Here is a 17,248-nt window from a genome sequence, read left to right as displayed (position 1 = left end):
TTCTCCTCTCCCAGCCTCGCTTTGTCATCTTCAAAACTGGGACCACACCCCAAGGGGTCTCAGCGAGGGGGCTTGCCTGACCAGTGCTGGACGGGACATGGGGGATGCTGATGCCCTCTGGGCCTGGGAGGCCCTGGATTCCACGCGGCAGGCAGTGGGGACGTACGTGGCTTTTGGCTGTGATGGGGTCCCGTCTGCAGAAGGACATGCATGGACCAGCCCTCCCCGACAGGGTGCTGGGGTTGGGCTGGATCCCTGAAAGCGGCCTGCCCTTCTCTGAGCCTGTCTCCCCATCTGCAGAGTCGGGGTCCCAGGGCCTGCTCTTCCCTCCCACGGCTGCTGTGAGGACTAGGGAGGGCTGCCTGGGGTCCCCTCTGCTGCCCCCTTTCTGGCTGCTCCAGGTTAAGGCTGAGGCGAGCCCGCAGTGTCCTCCTGAGTCCTCCAAGAGGGAAGGGCGCAGGGAGTGAGGCCCAGCACTCCGCCAGCAGCTGCCTGCTTTGCTTTGCCTCACCTCGGCGAAATGCGTGAAATGCATCTGGACAGCAGGCCTGGCCCCCGCCCAGCATCCCCTCACCGGCTGCCTCTACACACCCAGCTCCCTGGATCCCGCCCCGGGTCGGCCTGCACCCTCGGCAGGGCCGGCGGGCCAGCTGGCCTCAGCTGCCCCCGGGGCCAAGGCAGGCTGGAGCTGCCCGGCAGGGCGCCCAGGAATGTGGGGGTCCCCGGGGCTCCTGCTCTGTCTGTCTGTGTGGCCTGCACTGTGTCTTCCTGACTCAGGCCCTGTCGGTCCTGCTGTCTGGATCTGCCTGTCTGCACCTCTGTCTGTCTGAATTTGGAGCTGTGAGTCTGTGTCTCATCCCTTTGGGTCTGTCTGGATCTGCCTTTCCGTCTGTCTTTCTGGGGTCTGGGTCTCATCCCAGCTTTGCCTGTGACACACAGCTTTGCCTGGGCAAGATTCTCCATGTCAGTACATGTCCACGTCCCCTCCATCTGTAGGTGAGGGTCCTGGTCGTCCCTGCCCAGCCAGGCCCCTTCCCAGCCCCTTGAACCACCCCCACCCCACCCCCGTTCTGGCTGTCGATCTGCAGGGGAACCACTGTGCCTCCGAGCTTGCCACGTGCCTTCCCAGCTCCCCCGCCCCGGCGAGGGGCTCAGCCCCTCACCCCCGACCCACCAACTGCCCAGATCTTGATTCTCCAGATAAAAGTCCCATCTGTCAGTGATTCTCACACGTTCCTGGAAGAGGAAAAATCGGCCCAATTCCAGCAGGTCTTTGGCAGGTTTACCAAAAACTTTAGAAACGTGCATACCACAAAGCTCTTCGTTGCTCAGTCCTGTAATTGCAAGGAGTAGGAGGTAAGGCCTGGCCGGGTGAGCTGGGCAGCCCCACGCGATGGCGCACGCTGCAACCGTGGGCAGGAGCGAGGCAAGGTCTGTGCGTGGCTCTGGGGGGATCCGTGGGGATCGGCCACGTATCCAGGGAATGGATTATACACGGAGAGACAGACTGCTGAGTGGGACAAGGGAAGGTGCAGAAAGTATATACAGAATGCCACTTTCGCTTCAAATGGGGAAGGAGATGTATATTTGCTTATATATTTAGAAAGAGGCAGTGGAAGGATAAACCCAGAACTAAGTTAACATTGTTACCTCTAGGCAGAGCCGGGAGGGGCAGGTGTGGAAACAAGACCTTGGAGCACAGCTGGTTGGGTAACCATGGGCCCTCTAGGACTGGTTCAACTCTGATCAACAGAGTCCTTAAGATGATTTTCAGGAACTGAGACCCCTTGTCCAGTTCAGGCCGGTTGAGACCACCACCAGCCCATCAGCTGGGCCTGTGCAGATGCCCAATAAGTGAACTTTTTGATGTCAAAGGTCTGAAAACTTGACCCCCGGATCGTGGTAAGGCCACCACTGTGTGAACACACATCCTGTGAAGAGGCATGGAGTCTGACTGCGCCGGCACAGACCATCAGTCACCTCCCCTCTCCTTGCCTCCGATCGCCTGTCCCCGCCCTTCAGACCCCCCGCCCTCCACCCAACAGATGGAGCCCCCGGCCCTGGATCGGGGAGACGGATCCGAGGGCACATGCCCGGCTCCTTGCAGATCCATCTAGCAATAAAGCTGATTTATTTTCCCAAAAGCTGAGCCACAATCATTGGCTTTTTTAATGCACATTGGGCAAGAAAACCCCAATTTTGCGCAGTAACAGTTTTATGCTTTTGACTTTGGAATCAAATGTTTTCTACAATTAGAAAGCAAAATTAAATCAATTTGAAAAAAAAAAAAGGTAAGAACTAACTGGAATACATGAACCTGAGTATCAAGTTGGTGGAAAACACTACTAAGAATTATTTCCGATAACTTTGAAACGGTCTTTTTACTGTACATCCCGGAGGGGAGAAGAACAAAAAAAAATAACAAATATCAAATGACTTGTCGGTAAAAATATTGGTAATGTTATCTTAAAATTATATATAACGGGAAAGGTAAATAAGTATTGAAATGTATGACATTAGGAAACAAGATTTTCACTGTAAACGTCATACAGACATCAAATTTTAACAAGACCCTGTAATCTCTAACCTTAAGTGGAAATGGCAGTATAAACTCATGTTTTATTTTTCTTTTCATAAAAAATAAATACAAAAAGTATTCTCCAGCTCTCGTCACTGAAAATGCCTAGAACCACTGAAACCCAGGAGCACTTAGCACCTCTGGGGCCTAGACTGTGTTCTCTACAAACCGCTTCCCACTAAGAGAACCAGGGTGTCGCCAAGGAACGTCAGGTTCCCAGGTCCAGGACAAGATGAGCTGGGACGTCTTGTGCCAAAAAGCAAAACGCCATCAGGAATCAGTGGGGTCCCATCGAAATGACACAGGAGCCAATTCGGAGGGGCCCACAAACCCACAGTTCCGGTAGGATCATTTGAACATCCAAAAGGATGATGACTGTGGTGGATTGAAACACATCAAACGTATGGAAGTCAGTGAGATCACAATGATCGTGGCGTGCCAGCTTATTCTGAAAATGGTAAAGATAAGAGCTGAGCATCCGTGCCTTTCCTCTGCAGACGGTCTTTTAGGATGACCAATTTGGGAATAGGGAAAGTTCTTCAGAGAAGAACCAGAGCTGATAAGTGCAGAGGAAATGATAGCATTTGAGAAGCCGCTATTTGCAGCCCCTCAAGGGGTAATGGCTCTGGGTAACGATCCCTGACAGCTGCTGCAATGCTGAGGTGGCAGGCCGATGGGGACTTCACAGTGGAAGAATTAGGCTGACCCCAGTGGAAGCCACTAGTTAATCTCACCATCACGACAAGAGGGACAGCAGCCTGGGCCCCTGAAAGGGATGCGACAGGAATCCAGTTTAGATGACAAAACAGGGGTGGTGGAACGTGTTCAGTGCCGCCCGAGGAAACCCAGCCAGCTCTCGTACATGGAAAATTCTGTAAGATAAATGACCCAGTTTCGTCTATAAACAACATGGGCCAGGAGCGGGGAGGAGAGTGAATGGGAACTGAGCTGTTTGAGAGTCAACAGTGCCAAACGCAACTCGATCCTCATTGGAACAAACCAACTGTAAAAAGACATTTCAGGGATGATGGGAGAAAGCTAAACACAGCCTGGGGATTTTTTTTTTAAAGTCCTCATCTGTCAGATTTTACACTGAACTGTTTATGGGTTAACTAATATGCTCTGGGATTTCTTTTAAAATACTCTGATCGCCAACCCCCCCCCCCAACACCATGCCCTGCAAAATAAAATGAGGGGGACATTGAGGCAGGTGTGCTGGAGCCCGTGACTGCTGGTTTGGGAGAGCTGACTGTTCACCGCCCATGGATTCTTCGAGCCCGTCGGTAAACCTCGGTAGCTTGAAACGGGCATCGTGAGACTGTTGACGCCACAAACATCAGCAAATGCTGCAAGTCAGGATGCTTTCATTCTGAGAACCGGTTCGTCAGCGCCGGCTGGACAGATGGAAAAGCCAACAAGCGCGCAGCTGGTGACAGCATTGGTCATTCTCTCGACTTCTGTTTGTTGAACATTTTCCATAATAAAAAGTTTACAAAGGGCATGTCCTTAGGCCTAGAAATCCCACTTCTAAGAATTTATCCTGGAAAAGTAACTGAAGTACGTCCTGTTCCACTGGCTCCGATCACTTAGCTGCAAAAACACTTATTAAAGCATCCACTTAAAATATTTTTTAATGTAAACAACCTAAATATCGAGAAAGAATTGGTTTTCAGTTTTGCAAGATGAAAGAGTCCTGGAGCTTGGTTGCACAACAGTGGGGACGTACTTAAGGCTACTGAGCTGGACGCTTAGAAATGTTTCCGATGGCAAACTTTATGTTATGTGTATTGTACTGCAATTAAAAATTTTACAGAAAAGGGATCAGTTATGTTATTCAACAGAATGTGGTTAGAAATTAAGTCACAGAAAAAAATTTAACAATTTGGAAAAATAACCATGATGTTAGGTGGAGAAGCGTGTTATGAAGCCACGTGCTCAGCTCGGGCATCTAGCTGAATTTATGGGTGCGTGACCTCACAGGGCTGGCGCCACTCACTGAGCGTGCTACGCTGGGCGCTGAAGAACAAGCTCGCGAAACATACACACAGCCCTCGTGTGAGGGTGGAGACCTGTTCTCAGCATCACCTTCTGCGGATGGGGAAACTGAGGCTGGGAGAGGGCGAGGCAGACAGCTTGGATGTCGTCCTGCCCACCCCCAGGCCCAGCCCCTGCCTCTTGCATGCATGCCCCCTGGGGTAGGTATTTTCCCCTTTCGCGCTGTTTTCTCAACATTCTAAACTAGAATGGGTTACTTTTGCAAGGAGGAAGCGATGACGCAGTAAAGCTAGTGGCGTGTGTTGCAGGCTGTTGATGGAGAAGGGGGCGGATGACAGCTGGGACGGTGGTCATCACCGGGGGCATCTTGGCGACTGTGATTCTGCTGTGCATCATCGCCGTACTGTGCTACTGCCGGCTCCAGGTACTCCCGGGGGGCTGGGGGAGGGGAGCCCCCGAGGGTGGCCCTGTGGCGGGAGGGCAGCCCCCCCCAGGGCCCGGGCCCAGGAAGGAGGGAAGAGTCAGGTCTGGAAGAAAGTGCATGGCAGACACCCTGGCCCAGACTCCACCTGAGGGCTCAGTGATGACGGCCACCTGGCTCACCTCCCCCAGGGCTTCCCAAACGCCCTGAGAGGTGAGGCCACTGAGGCTCAGAGTGGGTAAGGGATTTAGCCAATGGCACACAGCTGCCAAGTGGCAAGCAGGGGGGAGCACTTGGGCTATGCTAGTCCACCACCTGTGCCCTCCCCTCCCCACCCATGCTGTAGGGCCCACCGGGGCCCCCACGTCTTCCTGAGAGAGGAAGGGAAACCACACGTGCAGGGCAGGGCCACACAGCCCAGTGCCCATAAACTAGTCTGGGGACACACTGCCTGGGCTGGAACCCCAGCTCTGCCACTTTCTGTGCCTCAGTTCCTCACCTGCAAACTGGAGATGACAATTACACCTGCCTCCCGTTGCCATGGGGATGAAATGAGCGGATCCCTCCTTACAGAGTGTTTAGCAGGGTGGGTGCCTGACCTGGGTGAGCCCCTCATAAGTGGTGGTTAAAGGGACACAGGTGTCTGACCCGGGCACATACCCCCTTTCCCTGCGTGCGGGTCGGGAGAGGTGGGTGGGGAGCCGGAGGTCACCCGCCCTCTGCCCACAGTACTACTGCTGCAAGAAGGACGAGTCCGAGGAGGACGAGGAGGAGCCCGACTTCGCAGTGCACGCGCACCTGCCGCCACTGCACGCCAACCGCAACCTCGTCCTGACCAACGGGCCGGGGCCAGCTCTCTACCCAGCTGCCTCCACCTCCTTCAGCCAGAAGTCCCCGCAGGCCCGCGCCCTCTGCCGCAGCTGCTCCCACTACGAGCCGCCCACCTTCTTCCTGCAGGAGCCCGAGGACGAGGGTGTGCGCAACGGCGGGGAGCGTGTGGCCTACAAGAGCATCAGCCAGGACGACGTGGAGCTGCCGCCCGGGAGCTTTGGGGGCCTGCAGGCGCTCAACCCCAACCGCCTCTCGGCCATGCGGGAGGCCTTCTCACGGAGCCGCAGCATCAGCACTGACGTCTGAGCTGCGCCCCCGCCCGCCCCGACAGGTCCTGAGACCATGGTGGGATCCCCAGGGAGGCCTGCCCAGCTTTTTTCAGGCCCAGATGGGGGCTTGGCCCAGCCTTCCTCGCATCCCTGTCTTCACGGGGCCTATCAGGGAGCTCCGCAACTCACAGCAAGGATAAGGCCCAGTGAACGCAAGCGTGGCTGCTGGGGGTAGGGTCTCTGGGGTTAGGGTCTGGGGGTAGGGTCTCCAGGGGTAGGGGTCTCGGGGGTAGGGGTTGCCGGGGGTGGGGGCTGGAGGGAGGTGCGTGCGATGCAGGCCCCGTGAGCAGTCACGTTCAGGTCGCCGACTGCAGAGCAGAGCGAGGCAGGGCTCTGGAGCGCGGACGCCAGGCTCCCGCGGCTGCCGGTTAGCAAAGGTGCAGTGGAGAGTGGCCCCCATCTCTGCTCCGGGGAGTTGGCCGTTGCTGGCTGGGTGGCCTAGCCGTGTCACTCCCTCCGTGGGTCTCAGCCTACTGCCTGTTCAAGGACGGGGTGGCAGCGGCAACACTAGGTGCCCGTGGCATGAGCCTTCCCTGGCGATTGCAGACTGAGTATTCCGTCCCTCCAGCCAGAGCGGGGGCCTCTGTCTCCCCTCACACTTGCCTCTACCCACCCCCGGCTTCAGGTGCCGGGCAGCTGAGGCACTGGTTGATCTGACCTCCGTGCAGATCCCCCTAGAAGGGGGAGTTCCAGGGGCTGCCAGGCCCTTGGGATTCTCAGCCATGACTGGTTTTTGCTGAAAGAGGGAGGACAAGGACAACCACCTGCTGCTGGAGTGTCCACCTGAGATGCACAGCCCAGTCCTGAGCCAGCCGTGGGAGGACAGACAGAGCCGTGGGCTGGGGGCTAAAAGACCCACTATGTCCCCGTGAGCGGTGGGCCAGGCCTCCAGGGGCCCTTCAAGCTGTGGTTCCCAGGGGAGACAGGCCCGAGCTCTCCCACCGGCCTCCATTTCTCAGGAGGATCAGGGAGCAAGGTCCCAGGCCAGCCCTCCTGTGCTCCGGCTCCGTGTGAAGACCTCGATGGAGCCCACTCTGCACCAAGCTCCCAGTGGCACCAGGGTCTCCCTGGGAACCCACTCTCCAGCTACCTCCATCCAGCTGGGGAAATGATGCCCAATGCAAACCCAGGGGCCAGCCACGGGTAATGCAGCCCCCCCCCGTCGTCAGAGGCAGTATTTCCTCTCTCCGCAACATGGCCCTAAGAGCCCGTGCCCTCCATGCGTCGAGCCCAGGGTAGGTAGTCCCTGTCTGCCCAGAAGACGGACCAAGCTCCCCAGCTAAGCCACTTTCCTGAAAGACAAACCGTGGAGGGTCCCTGAGCCGCGGGCAGCCTGAGCACCTCGCTTTTTGCTCTTACTAGAAAGCACCGAGGAGTTGAGACGTCTGGACCTGGGCGTGATCGGAGTTAGGGAAGACTGACTATTTTTAGCACCCTCGATTATCTTCTTCTTCCTTTCTCCTCCTGCTTTGGTTGGGACATGCTAATGCATTCACACCCCCCTCCCCAACTCCCTGGGAAGCCCACCCTCCCCTCCCCTGTGGTACCCCACCCTCCCCTCCCCTGTGGTACCCGGTGAGTTTGTCTCTGATGCACTAGCTTGGGGGGTGGGCCCGGGGTGGGGGGTGAGGGACAGGAGGGGTACTTCCTGTGGCTGCTCTGTCCGGTTTCCTGTTTCCTTGCCGGTCTCTGTCCTCCGTGTAGATTCATAGATCAGTTTGAAGTGAAGGAAGCTCGCATCCGTGTGAGTTTGCTCAGCTCCACTGTGGGGACCTGCGGCGAGCTGCCTGCACCCTGGGAGAAGCGAAAGCCAATAAAACGCCTCACCCACACCCCACCCACTGTCTTCAGTCCGCCTGCAATTCCAGGCCAGACCGCTCTCGGGAACTTTCTGGGAGGGGCTGTGTCCCGCCCAGTGCGGCAGATGCCTTTCTTTTCCTGTCCAGCCGCGGGTCAGGGCTCTGCCCAGAGGCACCGGCCACAGCGAGCTCGTTCATTTCCTAGGTGGCTGTCGATCTTCCGAGACGGGGCCCAAGCTCCGAGCCCCTGGAGAGCAGGTTGGGGTGAGGGGCTGAGTGCCCTGAGACGCGTGACTGGTGTCTGTGGGCCTCGGTCTTAGCACCAACACAATGGGTTGATAATGACAGCGACTTCACAGGGCTCTTAGGAAGGTCGAATGAGGCCGTGCTGATAGAGCACAGAGCCTGGCATACAGGAAGCGCACTTTAAGTGTTGGTGGAAAGGAGGATGGGGGAAGAAGGCTATAGGAGAGAGGGAAACGGGGGCGGGGGGGGGCGGAGGAGGGAGAAGAGCAGGAGGTGATGACGGGGCACGGTGGTGAGCACATCAGGGAGGCCCCGACTCCTGGGTTGTGGTGACTCACCTCTGCTGGAACCACGCCGGTGACCTCCAGCAAGCCCATCCCACAGGCCCCAGTGAACCTTAGTGTCACGCACCCAATCCCAGCCCCCTTGATGCAGTCCTCAACTCTGTGCGGTGGACCCTGCTCACATCCCACTTCGGGGAGCTGAGGAAGAGCCCAGCAGCCACGTGCCTCCCTGCCACCTGTTCCCAAAGCTGACATTCCCTGTGGCATCCTCGGCCCTGGGGAAGGCTCTCTCTCCCACTGCGCGTGGACACCGTGTCCTGCCTCCGCTGTGGCCGAACCAAGTTGCTTTCGGCATCCTGGACACGCCTGCTCTCTCCCTCGAGCCTCTGTGCGTGCTGTCTCCTCACTATCTGGGAGAGCCACTCCTGCTGCTGGACCAGCCCCAACATCACCTCCCCCAGGAAGCCCTCCTCTGTCCCTGCACCCACAGCTCCAGATTAAGCAGCCCTTCTATGAGGTCCAGAAACGGTAATGGTGGTGACACTTCCTGAGTGCTCTATGTGGGTCCCCCAGGGAGCCTCCCACCCACCTGCCTTATCTCCTCCGTTCTCCCCAGCATGCCCTGAGGGGGTGCTTTTCTCCCGAGGTTCAGGTTATGGAGTTCCCGCCAAGCCCCTCTTGTCCTGCCAGGTCCCACTAGGCACCCCCAGTCCCACTTGGTCAGTGCAAGGTTGACTCAGTTCTCACTCCAGCATCCGAGTCCCAGTGCCCCCCAAACCCCCATCCCTGCAGGCTCCCCTCTCTTTGTTGCCTTCTGTCTGCCGTCCCCTGACTGTCATTTCCTCAGGGAGATGCTGCAGCCCCACCAGGACCCGAGGCCTCAGCAGACCCTCCTGAACGTGTGAGCTGGATGGCCTCACCCTGGCTCTCAAAGCCCCATGGCCGGCCCGCCCCTCCTTCCAGAGCCACTGAGAGCCCACGATGCCGCCATAAATACGGCCACTTTATTGACATACAGAGGGGTGCTGACAGACGCCGCCACATCCACCGCGTCCCAGTGCACTGAGATGGAGGGCCTCGTCCCTCCCGGGCGTAATGTGCCCTGGGTCCCACCGTGTGTGAGAGCTCCGGACGAGGGGGCCACCGGGATGCTAAGCTGTGAAATGAAAGTTCCTCTGGAAGGAGTGCAGCTGAACCGGATAAGCTTCCCAGGCGACACCTGCATCTCCCTGGCTGCCCCATCCCTCTCTCCTCGGCCCCACAGCCCTGGAGGGAGAGGATGTTCCCTTGTGTGGGGCTGGGTGCAGGCCACCAGCACGTCATCCTCCCGGCTCTGTGATCAGCCTCCCATGGCAGGCAGCTCTGTCCTGGGAGGGCCGATGAGCGCTCAGCGGCTCTCCTTCTGGGGAGAGCAGAGGCTCGGTGTCACATCTTCACAGCCCGGGGCACCCTGCAGGAAGGGAGTCCGTGGGGGGCGCCCCAAAAGCTGCAGTGGCCCCGGGGACGGGGCACTCAGGTCTCTGAGGAGCGGCGGCTGCCAGGCCTAGGAGTGGGGGGGCCTGCAGGAGCGACAGCACGCCTTGCTGTAGTACCAGTGGCCGCAGAGGTTCACCTTGATGGCCAGGGCGCAGTTGGTGCCCGGCTGGTCCTGGCAGCTGTCATCTGAGGAGGGGAGAGGGCAGGGGGTGTAGGGCATCAAGAAGTGGCCACAGAGCCCAAACTTGACACCCAGGACCCCCACCCCACCCCACCCCACCCCATCCTCTCCTCAACTTCATGAGCTGGGTCTGTGCAAGGGCGGGTGTGGACAGAGCGCCTGTGGACAGATGACCCCTACATGCCCATTCCCAGGTGCAGGGGCAACCACCTCCCACCCCCACTGTGGGCATCCACACTCTATTTCTCTGCCACCCCTTCCTGCCCCCAGTCCCCCCCCCCCAGGGATGTCACGGATCCTGCCGAGTGGTTTGATCTCTGTGATGGGAAGGGTGATGCCCAGGGGCCAGGATTTGGAGGAGACTCTGATCTCACCCCCAGAGGCCTGAACATCCCTGGGAGGCCCACAGGTGTCCCCTCCACTCACTAGGTCCAAAGCAGAGTTCGTCACCTGCCCCTGGAGCTCTGCCCGGAGCCTGGCACCCTGGTCCGTGTTCCAGGTACCTGAGCCCCAGGCCCTGCTTCAGCCCTCGGCCTGTCTGCCCCTGTGTGCCCAGCACTGGGCTGCTTGGGCCAAGTCCTGCCAGATTCCTGACCCCCACCACACTCGCCCTCCCATCCTCTGAAACCAGATGCTCTTTCCAAAGCACAGGCCTCAGCACGGCTCCTGGGGATCCTGAGCCCCAGCCAGGCCTCACCTGCCGCCTTCCCACCCTCACCTCCCAGCCGGGCTCAGCTGTTCCAAGGGGAACCCTCGCTCCCTGACGTGGCTTGGTCTCTGCAGCCACTAGACCCTCGTGGTCCCCCAGGCTGACACCTGCTCGTCCTTCAGGCCCTGGCTCTGCCCACACCTCCTCAGGAAGCCCCCGCACTGCCCTGTCTCCCCTCCTCACCTGGTGGCTCCGTGGGGCAGGGCTGCAGGTCACAGGCCTGTCTGCCAACGGGCTTCACCAGTGGGTCGCAGCCACGCACGATGTCGGTCCCCTGGTAGCACTTCACGTCTCGCATCCGCACACCCACCCCGCAGGTCTTGGTGCACTGATGGGGGAGAGACGGCATGGCCGAAGCCCCCACCAGCCGGAGGAGGGGGACCCCCACCCATCTCTCCAGGCTGCTCAGGTTCAACTGACATGGGACACGGGGAAGGTGGAGGCAATGAGGGGAGGATGGCGCTGGCCAGCTGTCAGGAGATACTGATGCTCATCCCCACCCGGTGCTGCTCAGCTTCCCCATCCGCACAGTCAGGGGGCCCCTGCTCTCTCCACTGTCCCCTCGGGCAGGTCCTTTGGTTCCAGCTTTCCCGAGTCCCGGGATGCAGAATGCTCAGGACACATGGGGCCACGGCCACGGGAGAGCGCTGCTTTCCCGCTCCAGTCGAAAGCTGTTTGCTGCGGGCCAATTAAACGTATCTCCCGAAGCTCCCCCCCCCACCCCCCACCGTGGCTCCCCAGTCCAGATGTTCCCCTTGGAAAACCCCGCTGAGCTACCCAGAACACCAGGGACATCTGCTGACCCCGGTTACCCCGCCGTCCTCCTGCCAAGATGCTGCAGGCGGTGGCTCCCTCTCGTCCCACCTCCCCCCCATGTGGGTGACCCTAGATCACCCAGGCATGTCTGGGACCTGAGCCCGGGGTTTCCTGAGCTGGGGGCGTGGGAGGCCCCAGCCCCGGCCCACGCTCCGGTTCTGTTTGCACAGGCGCAGGGAGAATCAATTAAGACTTAGCAGGCAGGGTGGGTCACGCCCCATGCTCGCTCCCCACTCGGAGGGGGCTGGCCCAGTCTGGAGGCAACAAGAGGCCAGCTCGGCACTGAGCACAGAGGACAACCAGCTTTGGGTGGACGCCCCAAGGAGCCTCTGGCTGTGCCCCCTCTGGAGGGAACACACACCCGGCCAGCCCTGGCACCCAGCCCTCTGCCCCTGGGGAGTGGATGGGACTGCGGGGGGAACCCTTACGAGCCGGCATCCTGGGGAGGGGCAGCCACAGGGGAAGGAGGTGCTGTAGGGACAAGAGGGCAGAGGCCCAAACACCCACTGTCCGGTGCCAGCCACCCTTCCCCACCCACTGTCATCAGGGCAGGACAGGGATGCCCTCCTGCAATGCTGTGCTTTTGGGGGTCCTCCCCTCTTCACAGCTGCCCTCCCTTCTGTAGCTCAGCACCCACACCCAGCAGGCCCTTGTCTCTGCCCCTTCCTTGCCTTCCCACCTGCTGAAGTGATGTGCTTTCCAGGCCTGGAGCCCCGGGCAACCTTCACCCCCTCCAGCCCCACCTGACGCCCTTCCCACCCTCACCTCCCAGCCCGCCGTTCGAGGGAGCGACCTTCGCCCGAGATGCGCCTCCCTCTGCGAAGCCCCTAGAACCTCCCCCCGCTGACGCCTGCTCGTCCTTCACGCCCCATGCCTCCTGGGGAAGCCCCTGCCCCGCCTTCAGCCCCTCTTCTTCCCAGGGGCTCCTTTCTTGGGCAGCACGGAATGAATAAGTGTGTGTGGTCTCACTCTTGAACGCGTGAGTGCCAGAGTGGGAACAGAGGCCCCCTAAGGGCGGGTTTGAGCCCTGACGTCACCCTGTCTCTCTATGAGAAGCCTGGGCCTGGTAGGGGCGGGAGGTCCCAGCCCCTCCGCTCTGAGTCGGGGCTGCACCACGGAGCCCCCAGACTCACCGCATCTCACAGACTCTTAGAATCCTCGCCTTGAACTCTTAAGTTTGGGCATTTGGCACCCACCGTGGCCTCACAGTGACCACGGCCACAGAAGCCTTGGTGTGGGTGCCTGAGGCACTCTGTGACGCCACCCGTGGTGTCCGGGGCTCCCAGTCCCGTGTGACACCCCATGTCATCCCCTTAGTATTCAGAGTGGCCTTCAGGAAACAGAGGCCAGGGGCGCTGGAGAGTCCACTGCCTGGCTACAGCAGCACTGGCACTGGGGACCCCTGTCCCCACCCCTACCCGGTGATGCTCAGAGACCACTCTGGGCCCCTCCACCTGCCCCTCCTGAACGCTATGGTGTCGCTAGGTGGTGAGGGTGGGGACTGGGGGCACGGAGACAGTGAAGAGACGGTGCGAATCAACACAAACTGCCATCTGGACATGACCACCTGCGCTGTAAGAAAGGCTTGGGGGCACTCACAAGCCCCCAGGGACCTGGAATCACACCTGGGGGCCTCCATGGGAGGAGGCAGAAGAGAAAAACAACCAAAGTCAAGTGGACCCGCTTTGCTCTGCCAGAGAACCGGGGTGGGGGGATCTGCCCTCAGCCCCTCCGTGAGATGGCTGCTCCATCTCTGGCAGGTGGCCCACGTCCCTTGGGCCCCTGCCCTGTCCCACCAGGTTGGGCTGGGTCAGGGTCTCCCTTCCCTCTGTGGATTCCTCATCCCGCCGGCGACAGCAGACGGACTCTGGCTCCACTGTCAGGGACACCCACCCTCCCAGTGGCTGCAGGACCCGAGCAGGCCAGACATGGCTCTGAACTTCAGTTTCTTCCTCTGTCACATGGGAAGGAGAGCCCCCTCCTCACAGCCCCATTGGGAGGAGGAAAGGAAACCCCTCCCACAGAGAGCTGGGCCCAGGCTGCCCACCCAGGCCTCCAGGTCCAGGAGCCAAGGCTCTGCTCCCAGCTGTAGACAGAGGCGAGCTCTTGGTTCAGTGCACCCAGCACCTGAGGCCGAGGAGCCCACAGAACCGTGTGGTGGTCGGGGGGTGGCCAGGCCTGTGTCAGCAGAGTCATGCCCTTCCTTCCGGCTTCCCTCTGCCCCAGTGCCCATGTCCTGCCTTTCCTCAGCATCCCTAATACTGTATCCCTGCCTTGACTCCAGCTCCCAAGGCCAGGGCCCTGTCTGACTCAGCCCCGCATGCCCCTGATGCCCAGCTGAGGTCCATGTGCCCCGTGTGGGTGCCAGGCCTGTGCTGTCAAACCCATGACTGAAAGGCTACAATGGGAGGCTGGAAGTGACCCGGGCTGAGAAAGGCCCAGGACGAGCACTGCAGGGATCCCGGAAGTGAGATCTCAGAGGGCTTCCTGGAGGAGGGAGCTCTTACACCAGCTGACTCAGTAGACTTGAGCTTTCCAGGGACAGAAAGCCCTGGTGGAGGCTGAGGAGGGGGTGTGTGGGCCCTCAGGGCAGGAGGGGAGGTACCAACACAGGACCAGAACTCGGGCCTCGGGGCCCCCTCCAGGGGGCCTCTGGGTGCTCACCTCTGACCACGGGCTGGTGTACCACTTGAAGCAGGGCCTCTCGAAGCACGTGCTCTCCTCGGGGGGCTTCTTGGCCAGCCCGCACTCAGCGCCGTTGCGCGTCTGCGGCTTCCCGTTGGCCAGCTCCATGCACAGGACCAGCCTCTTCTTGACGCCTCGGCCACAGGTGGTGTTGCACTGAGGCCAGGGGACAGACGGGGCCGGGTCAGAGGCCAGAGGCCAGGAGGAGCAGAGCACAGAGCCCACGGCGACTCCGATGAGAATGGCTCGGTCAATAGCAATGGGGTGAAAATGTTTAGATCGAGAGCAAACTGGCTGAGAACTCTGGTCCATAACCATTTGGCCCAAAGTGGATTTGATCAAAGCAATTTAGCAGAAACCATCTGTTCTGAAACAAAATGGTTAATGACAATTTGGCCCCAAATGATGTGGCTAACAGTGATCTGCCTGAAACCAATCTGGTTGAGAACAATTCCCCCGAAACCACAAGCTGGTGACCGTGACGGGTGGCAGGGAAGGCGAGAGGGTCTCGAGAACAGACAGTTGCACAGGACCCGCAGGCCGAAAGCAAGGACAGCTGATCGGCCCTGCCCCCGGTTCTCCACACAGCAGGACGTGGGGACCGGAGGGCGGGGGGGCACACCAACCCTCCATGTATCGTTGAGCATTTGCCTGGTGAGATTCAGTATGTTTTAAGGGGTTTTCCAACCTTCTGGGCTTTTTCTGTTTCAAATTAATTTTTAGTAAATTGTGCCATCGTAATTTGCAATTAATTCCTCATTTTCACCAATCTGTCCTTCCGGCCACTTGGCTCTCTCCACCAAATGCTCTCCCAGACAGAGGGAGCCCTGCACCCGGCTCGGGGCACTCACCCGCTCCCAGTCCTGGGCCAGCCAGTGGGCAGGGCAGTTCTTGTCCCCGCAGGGGTGGATGGCCAGAGGCTTGGTCTCCATCTGGCACTGAGACTCGGGCACCACCCGTCCGTCGCTGGTCTTGCAGTACACGTGTCTGATCATGCGGCCTTGCCCGCAGCTGCCACTGCACTGCAGGGGGACGCCTGGGGTCAGAGGCGGGGCCCTCTCCCACGTCCCCCTGAGGTCACTCCCAAGAGACAGGAACGACTCCCCCGGCAGCACGGAGGAGCAGTTGCCACGGTAACCACTTTTTAAATAACATCTTCTGTTCTAATTACAGAAACATTGCATGCTCAATGAAAACACACACAGAGAAAAACACACGTAAACACCCAAAAAAGGTCATCTGTGCACCCAGAACCCAGAGGGGACGCCAGTGAGCAGCTGCGTGTCTCTGCCCGACGGGAGACACAGAGAGGCGGACCCAGAGGTGATAAGAGGGGACCACACTGTAGCCACTTGTTTTGGATAAAGGTCTTGCTTCTTCATAATAACAGAGAAGACAGGCCACATCTTCCTCCACATCCTCGCTCCAGAAAAACGGGGAGACTGAGGCACAGCAAGGTGAAGCACCAGGACCCATTCTCACTGGCTTCACGCCCTGGCCGCCCCTATAAGCCCACACCCAGGGTTCTGCCCTCACCGGCCCCCAGTCGGAGACGGTCCACTGGCGGTCGCAGGGGGGGCCTGTGCAGTCCTTCTCCCCGACGGGCCTGGTGTTGGGGTCACACAGCTTCTCATCCTCTGAGCAGCGGATGTCCCTGGTCACCACGCTGCGCTCCCCGCACTTGGCCGTGCACTGTGAGGAAGCCGGGTGAGGGCAGGGGTCAGGCCTGCCCCAGATGCATGTGGACCGTGAGCACTCCAGCCATGCCCCCTCCCCACCCGACCAGACTCACTCATGCATGCACATACTCACCTCGGACCACTCGGACATCTCCCACTGGGGCCCGCACGCTGGGTTCCGGCATGTCTTGCGCTCCTCTGGCCGCACGGCCTCGGCCGCCTCGCACAGGTCGCTGTACACGGAGCTGTCGAAACCGGGCGACAGCATCTTCCAGCAGCGCACGATGCGGAACTGGTAGCCCTCGCCGCAGGTGCGTGAGCACTCGCTCCAGCTGCTCGTCTCCCACCTGCCTCGGGAGGAGGGACGGCCTTCAGCGACCCTCACCTTCCTTCCCCATGCAAGCCCCCACTGCCCCCCCAGAGAATGTTCCCTGTCCTCCCCCTGTAGTCCAGTCACAACGGGCTAAGCTGGACAGCGGCCCAGAAGCTGGTGAGACCCCACAGTGGAGGCCGCTGCTGAGACCACCCCCAGCTCTCCAGGAAATACCCGAGTCGGGTGGTGGCTGGGTGCCAATGCCTTGTTGGCGCCCGGAGCCTGCGCTGGGCCTGCCTGCCCAGGAAGCCACGCCGGCCCCACCGTGCTCACCTCCAGACCCACTGCCAGCCTCTCTGGGAGCCAGGTCCCGGGGTGTGCCTTTGCTCCCACTGTTCCCTCCTTTGGAGTGCCCTCCCCTCTTGCCACTGCCCTCCCTCTTCCTCCTTAGGACACTTGGGATCACACCCCAGTGTCCCAGAGCCTGAACCCTACCCTGGGGTCTCTGAGGGGAAGGGCAGGTCCCCAGGGCCACACACCTACCTTCTTAGAAAGGAGCAAATGGGCAGGAAGCAGAGCCCCCCACCATGGAGCAGAGGCCCCAGAAGGAGCTGAGCTCCCCCATGGAGCAGAGGCCTCCCTCCCTTAAGCAGAGGCCTCAGAAGGAGCAGAGGCCCCCCTGCATGGAGCAGAGGCCCCCCATCCAGACCAAAGCCCCTCCATGGAACAGAGCCCACACACACACCTTGAGCAGAGCTGGGAGGCAAAGCCATCACCATGATACAGAGTTATGTTCAGAATGGGCTCTCAGTCTGCAGGGAAAGGCATTGACTGGGCACCTACTGTGTGCGAGGCACAGTGACAGAGGATTCTGCCAAGTGTGGGAAGTCACAGAGGACTCTGACA

At 59.8% G+C, this 17,248-nt stretch overlaps 2 protein-coding genes and 1 long non-coding RNA gene across 6 annotated transcripts in view; 1 reads left to right on the top strand and 2 right to left on the bottom strand.

The window, feature by feature from the left end:
• Positions 1–7,986, top strand: part of FAM163B (family with sequence similarity 163 member B) — a 31,436-nt gene extending 23,450 nt beyond the window's left edge. Inside the window, exons 2-3 of one of the 2 annotated variants that reach the window (XM_023629263.2) lie at positions 4,882–4,997; positions 5,724–7,986. In XM_023629263.2, the coding sequence (XP_023485031.2) occupies positions 4,905–4,997; positions 5,724–6,131 (501 nt within the window). In that variant the 5' untranslated portion in view covers positions 4,882–4,904 and the 3' untranslated portion in view covers positions 6,132–7,986. Of the gene's footprint in view, positions 1–4,866; positions 4,998–5,723 lie in introns of both variants that reach the window. The other variant, XM_070252005.1, reaches the window with a different exon arrangement.
• LOC138920822 (uncharacterized) lies at positions 4,184–4,938 on the bottom strand. Its single transcript, XR_011432726.1, has 2 exons — positions 4,831–4,938; positions 4,184–4,370 (listed from the first exon to the last, which is right to left on the bottom strand). It is a non-coding gene; the product is annotated as an uncharacterized lncRNA (long non-coding RNA).
• A 1,479-nt stretch (positions 7,987–9,465) lies between the features above and the next one.
• Positions 9,466–17,248, bottom strand: part of ADAMTSL2 (ADAMTS like 2) — a 38,185-nt gene continuing 30,402 nt past the window's right edge. For 2 of the 3 annotated variants that reach the window (XM_005605917.4, XM_070252004.1), the window contains exons 14-19: positions 16,163–16,376; positions 15,887–16,042; positions 15,202–15,372; positions 14,330–14,506; positions 11,033–11,177; positions 9,466–10,145 (exon numbers count right to left, since the gene is read on the bottom strand). In XM_005605917.4, the coding sequence (XP_005605974.3) occupies positions 10,027–10,145; positions 11,033–11,177; positions 14,330–14,506; positions 15,202–15,372; positions 15,887–16,042; positions 16,163–16,376 (982 nt within the window). In that variant the 3' untranslated portion in view covers positions 9,466–10,026. Of the gene's footprint in view, positions 10,146–11,032; positions 11,178–14,329; positions 14,713–15,201; positions 15,373–15,886; positions 16,043–16,162; positions 16,377–17,248 lie in introns of all 3 variants that reach the window. The other variant, XR_011432725.1, reaches the window with a different exon arrangement.

This window comes from Equus caballus, chromosome 25 (assembly GCF_041296265.1).
Source record: "Equus caballus isolate H_3958 breed thoroughbred chromosome 25, TB-T2T, whole genome shotgun sequence".
NCBI classification, from domain to species: Eukaryota; Metazoa; Chordata; class Mammalia; order Perissodactyla; family Equidae; genus Equus; species Equus caballus.
Note: the sequence above shows the minus strand (reverse complement) of the source record. Positions and strands in the feature narration are given on the sequence as shown.